Genomic DNA, 6,148 nt, shown 5'->3' with positions numbered 1-6,148 from the left:
TCTAATAGTAAAACATCCTCAAGCTCTCCTGGTCTGAGCTCACTCATGATGTTAAGTGAAAGGCTACGCTGAGTATTATTACCACATGAAGTTTTACGATCAAACGGGCTTGTTATGCAACGGAGTTGTGTAATACTGAATGATTATATATTTCACACCCTTCAAACGTGTACTCACGCCACCTCTGTTGTTGAAATGTGGAAAATGCAGAACAATGGTAAATGCCTGTTTCGCAGTGTTCCTGAAAATGGGTGGATCTGACTTCATATCTCACTCGTTCAGCTGTGAGAACGAAACCTGCAGTGATATGCATGAGAAGCATCACTGTGTCTGCGATCTTTCTGAGATGTTTTTATACCATACTGCAATGCTGCACGAAGTGAGAACGGTCTGTTTTATCGAAACACGACTGCTGCATACTGCATTCTTAATATCAACTATGAGATCACAGTCTCTATGTTAATGCATCCCATGTGATTATCAGAGTAAATGCCTATACATACAGGTGTATTATTATTTGATAATATAATCTAGGTTACAGTGGATTTTATTTGCTACCGTCATGGATTCTGACATATAGCTGTTTTTGACAAGCAGCACAATGTATTTCCCAGTGTCTCTGAGGATTTGGTGTTTATATAATGTCTCTCTCCCTCTCTCTCTCTCTCTCTCTCTCTCTCCTCACTCAGCATTCAACGAACTTGAACTCAGAGAGGAAGCAAGCAGCCCACTTCCTATCGTCATGGTAACAGCATGTGAATGCGTTGAGCCAGAGCAGCGAGCTAGAGAGAGACAGCATCACACGGCACGGTTCGGTCCCCAGAGCGGATGAAAGGTAAGACGAAGGGGACGATTCGGTTTGACCGTCCTCAGAGATCTGGGAAATGTGCATTTAACTGCATTGAAAGGTTTGTTGATTCCATGCCTTTGTCTGTGACGTTTGTCCTCTGCAGCAAAATTGTGTATTTCGGCGAAGTGACCTCTGACTTTGGTCATGCAACTTCGCAGTTTCTTAAACGGGTTGATTTAGTATTGTATTTTGCCTTGTAGTTATTCCAGCCTGTCAGGGGTGTCATGCACATCAGTACGGTTACAAAACATACATATTTCTGGCTGTAAGCAGCAACGTCACAATGCACACGCAGGAGCATGTGAGGAGTGTTTTTTTTTTATTTATTTATGTTCTGTTGATGTGAATTCCTGAAGATTCCTTCAGAGACAGCGCTTGTGACAACACAACTTTGGTGTCGACAGTGATATCACTGATTATAAACACAGAGCAGTTGTCGAGGTTTGAGCAATAGAAAACCAGGTGTAAACATTTGGTATAATTTTCAGAGCGAGCATCAGGTTGATTGCGTCCTTCTCAGCAAGAAGCTTGGGATGCACTACAGGACTCGTTTAATTGCAAAACCATCAAATACTGGGTGGAATTGACTTAATTTTAGAAGAACATTAGTAATGTTAGAAATGACTCTTTAGTGAATACAATAAATGCATTCACATAGATGGTGGTGCGTTTAAGGATTTTTAAATAGATAAATGGACTTCAGTTTTGAAGAATCTTGTCATTTCCTTTTGAAAGGAATGAGAAGAGTGTGAATATTCTCTGCGATCATTCTGGTTTTGTTATTTTTCCCGCAAAGAGGTGCAATGTGACATCATCACTGAATTAATATTATATTAACAATGAGTATTTTTTTTTGTCCAAGGCTCCTTGAGCTGCACGAGATTGAGGGGGAGATATACAACAAATGGAAATGAAAAATCACAACTTTAAATGCCGAGACATAGATTTTCTTTCTTTTTTTATTTACAACAGAAAGATAATCGTCAAGGCCAGCCTGTGTAACACTTTATCATATAGGGACCAATTCTCACTATTAACTAGTTGCTTATTAGCATGCCTATTATTATCATATTGGTTGTTTGTAAGGACTTATCCTGCATGGATATATTCATCACTAAAACCTAAATTTAACAACTACTTTACTAACTATTAATAAGCAGCAAATTAGGAGTTTATTAAGGCAAAGACGTAGTTAATGGTTTGTTAAAAGTGAGAATTGAATCTTAAAATAAAGTGACCCCAGCCCCAGTAACTCTCATCTGAGCATTAATTTCCTCTACTCTTTAATTAAATATGATGATGGCTCCCTGCAGTCACCAGTCAGGATAAACGCATGTGGAAATACAGATTTCTCTCGAGTTTTTATATGGATTAACAGGTAACTGTTTCCATGGCAGACACCCACTCGTGAGCCAAACAAAGACCAAGATGGGCAGATTTTAGTCCACTCTGTTTAAAGCATTCGGACAGTGATGTCACCCATGAGAGGAAACGAGATTCAATATTTGTCTTTATTGTGTAGCATCACAGCCCTGCAATGAATTATTCTTTCTGTCGCACCAGGTTGTGTATTTTCAAGCTTGACGGAGCTAATGGAATATCTCTGCAACGGATTGATTCATGGGAAAGTGCTGAATTGAAATCGAAGATGGAAAACACGACCTTGGTTTGTTCTGCCCAAGGCTGGTGCGGCCCGAACATCTCCACCTTTTCATCCGAGTGGGATGATAACGTGAACTCCTTCCTGAAGGCACCTGACGTGATCAAACCCCCTCCACAGTTCCAGGATCCCGAGGAGACGAGCCAGACATCAGCCACTAACTCTGCTGCCGTGATGAGACGAGATAAAGACTGCATGAAGAAGGAGCGTAGGAGTCGACCGATCAGTAACATAGAGCTCCACAGACGCTCCTTGTCGCTTTTCGCCACGGTCAACTCCAACCCTGGTGTGGCCCGGCGCCGGTGCGAAAGCTATGCGCTTTCATATCCCAGCAGCAGCTCGGAGGACAGCGGCAGCGACAGCACATCCAGGAGAGGAGGTCGACTCCCGGATGCCGTGCCGCGATCTAGATCTCGAAGCATCATCCTCAAGAAAGCCAAAACTAAACCAGCTCCACCTGTGCGCACAGTGTCACTGCAAAGGCTCGCGGCGGAGAATGATTCAGAACAGAAATTACAAGGGCTTCCTCTGAAAAAAGACGGCCGAAACATCATGATACTGCCTGATCTCATTCCAACCTCAAAGCAAGGAGTCAGTAAGAGCAAGAAACCAACAGCTGAAGCACCTGGCAAGACACTGAAGACGTCTGTCTCTAGCCACCGAGCACTTAATGAGCTTCGATCCAGTGAACCATGTAAGTCTATGCCAACTACAATAAACGGAAGCACCGTCGGTAATTATGAAATGAACACATCCCCGTCTTCTTCCCACTCCTCGCCCTCCCAGCCTTGCATCTCTTCTCCGTCCAAACGCTTCGGGACAAACTCTCCATCGAGTGGCTATGCAAGCCAATGCGAAACACCTACTCAATCTCAGCTGGGAGGCAGAATGCGCCATAAGCCTTCCAGTGTTATTCCTAACCAAAGAGTGAGAAACCGCAACGCAAGGCTATCTCTTCAGCTTCCCGATCTACATCAGCACTCTCCTGATCCAGAGCCTTCCGTGGCTCAGCCGAAAGTAAACCGCCGCTACTCGGACAGCACCGAAGCCACCAGACCCAAGCAAAGGATGAGCAACAGTTTGATGATCATGCCAGTGGTGACTCAAGAGGATCTGAACAGCGTGCGTTTGCGCTCGGTTAGCAGCTCCGATCTTGAGAATTCGCAGGAGACTACAGCGGATGCTATCGAAGAGGAGATCTCTTTAAGCCCTGCAAACCACCAAAAAGCCAAACCTCCAGTGGCTCCCAAGCCCCAGAGAAATAAGTGGCCACCCATGGCTCAGACGCGTTTTGGAACAACATCTGATCCAGAACCGGCAACAGTCAAACCCAGTGAGAGACCGCAAGATATTTACGCAATGATTAACAAAGTTAAACCCACAGTGCCTGTACCATCAGACCGAGCGCATCATCTGAAGCAGCAGAAGGACTGCTACATTTCGGAAGGACATTCTCCACGGCCACAGAATCCAAATGTGCTCCCCTTCAGCACAACCACCGGCTCTAACCAACATGGACTTCCTAAAAAGCGAAGAGCCCCACCGCCTCCTCTGAAGAAGACACCAGCTGTGGACAATACACTTTATTATAACTCACCAGCTCAGAAAAGCCCAGACGATTCCTTGTCTCCAAGTAAACTCAAGTCTCCGAAGTCTCCCATCTCTGCAAGTCAGTATCATGTTACTCTATATGGCGTCATTCCATCATATCCTATGGCCACTGAACAACAGCACTCAAATGCAATAGGTAGGAGACTGAATTTGGTTTTTCCAGTGTTAAACTGTTATATACCAAATGCTTATCATTAACTCCCGTTCTTAATGTCAACAGATGAGCCAACGTACGATGTAGAGAAGAGGGAGCAAATGCCTGACCTAGGATCTCTGCAATTGGTAGGAGAGGAAGACGATGTGTTTCTTTACAAGTCCAAATCTCAAACAACGGAGGACCTGTTCACCATAATTCACAGGTTAATTAGAACGAAATACACTTTTTCTAAGTTGTTAAACTCTTGTTTTGGCTTCTAAATTCTGTCCTCATATCGTTTTCCAATTTTGCAGGTCTAAAAGAAAGCTTCTGGGTCGTAAAGACTCCTTTGAAAACAAGCAGGGGGATCCAGGCACTCAGACGCTCGGCAGTGGAGCGTCCAAAATCAGTTCTCAAAATGACAACTTCATGGCTTTTCTGAGAAGGACGAGAAGTGCCAAGGCTAGCTGCAGTGAACGAATCTCAGCCACAGAGCTCCTCAGAAGCTCCAAGCCCACGGCTAACATCGCGGCAAACATGACCCACCGCAAAAACAGCTATGTTCAGTCACACGGTCCATAGAGCAGACTTTTCCCCAGCCGTGTTTTATATCTAAATCAGTTTGTGACAAATGCCATGTTAAAGTTTCTGAAATAATATATTAAGAGTATCAAGACATCAGCTTGTAAATATTTGCTTTTGTTTTGAATAAGACCTAAAGTAGAACATTATGAAGTTAAAACTTACAGTATATCTTCCTGAAACAGGTTTGTTGCTGTGAATCATAACAGAATGATACACATTTGTAAATACAAATACAGCTTTAAGTGTTAATGTAAATATAAGTGTTTTAAGAGTGGAGATGCTTTCCTGAGAAAATGTAACAGTTCTAGTCTCTATGTTACTGAATATTAAAACATAAATAAGTTGTTGTGTTTGGACTTCCTGTCTTCCATAAAGAAGAAGACTATTGTATATCAATGACTGTATTAAAGATGTTCTGCTGTAGATTTGCACATGTTCAGTGTAATAAATTACTTTTCAGAAGTGACTCTTATATATTTTTGTGTATATTCACCCTTTTGCAGGCATGTTTACAGAAATGCATATTTAGTTTAAGCTGTGATCTCAAACAGAAAGTGTGTTTATCATGTATCTCTTCACCATTAAATATGTGGGTTGTGTGAGGAAGAGCTGCCAGACATAACAAGGAATAATTCCTTACTAATCAATATAATCTTCAGGTTGCATAGACGTAAAACTCTAATGGCATCACACACCTTCTGCTGCCTGACTTTGAAGGGATTATTACCTAATTAACTTGAACTTTCTCTTGTAGCAGAGTCTTTTATTTATTATCATGAATAGGATACTGCATGAAACACTCACTTCTGACAGGGTAAGTTTACTATCATAGGACACAGTAGCATGCATACATTTAATATTGCATTATGAAGCCAAAAATGTTAATCTCAAGCATTCAAATTCAGTTTTAGTTTATAATGATGTTGAGCTTGTGTCTTGGTACTTCTATTACAACCCAAATTTGCAATCAATGCAGCTGAATTTAAGGAGGAAAAGCACATCTCAAGCAAGCAAATAAATAATTTTGCAAGTTACTAAACACTGTGAAAAATAATGTCATCATCATGTCCAGTAACCTTCAGTAACTGTAGATTCTGGACGACTTTGGACCTGTAATGTTTATTCATATAATGTACTGCAATATAATGTTTAAAGCATTTTATGGCATTGATATAAAACATTTAATATATTTTTCTTTCACTGTGTTGTTTTATATCAATATGGTACATTAATAACAAGTTTGATTTAAAAAAGCAAACAAGTAAGATTAAAAAAAGTAATCTAAAAAGTCAGATTAAAATAAGTA

The 6,148-nt window shown here is 41.4% G+C and overlaps 1 protein-coding gene across 3 annotated transcripts; it reads left to right on the top strand.

Moving 5' to 3' along the window:
* The first annotated feature begins 287 nt into the window (after positions 1-287).
* On the top strand, positions 288-5,308 carry LOC113038278 (NHS-like protein 2). 3 transcript variants are annotated; one of them, XM_026195584.1, is made up of 5 exons: positions 288-388; positions 690-908; positions 2,414-4,257; positions 4,342-4,480; positions 4,572-5,308. In XM_026195584.1, exons 2-5 carry the CDS (start codon positions 829-831, stop codon positions 4,837-4,839), a joined length of 2,331 nt encoding a protein of 776 aa, XP_026051369.1. In that variant the 5' UTR covers positions 288-388; positions 690-828; the 3' UTR covers positions 4,840-5,308. The 3 variants fall into 3 exon arrangements, with proteins under 3 accessions (XP_026051369.1, XP_026051371.1, XP_026051370.1); XM_026195586.1 differs by having other exon boundaries at positions 290-388; positions 690-835; XM_026195585.1 differs by having other exon boundaries at positions 304-379.
* The last annotated feature ends 840 nt before the right edge of the window (positions 5,309-6,148 follow it).

Source organism: Carassius auratus, chromosome 21 (genome assembly GCF_003368295.1).
Source record: "Carassius auratus strain Wakin chromosome 21, ASM336829v1, whole genome shotgun sequence".
Taxonomy (NCBI): domain Eukaryota; kingdom Metazoa; phylum Chordata; class Actinopteri; order Cypriniformes; family Cyprinidae; genus Carassius; species Carassius auratus.
Note: the sequence above shows the minus strand (reverse complement) of the source record. Positions and strands in the feature narration are given on the sequence as shown.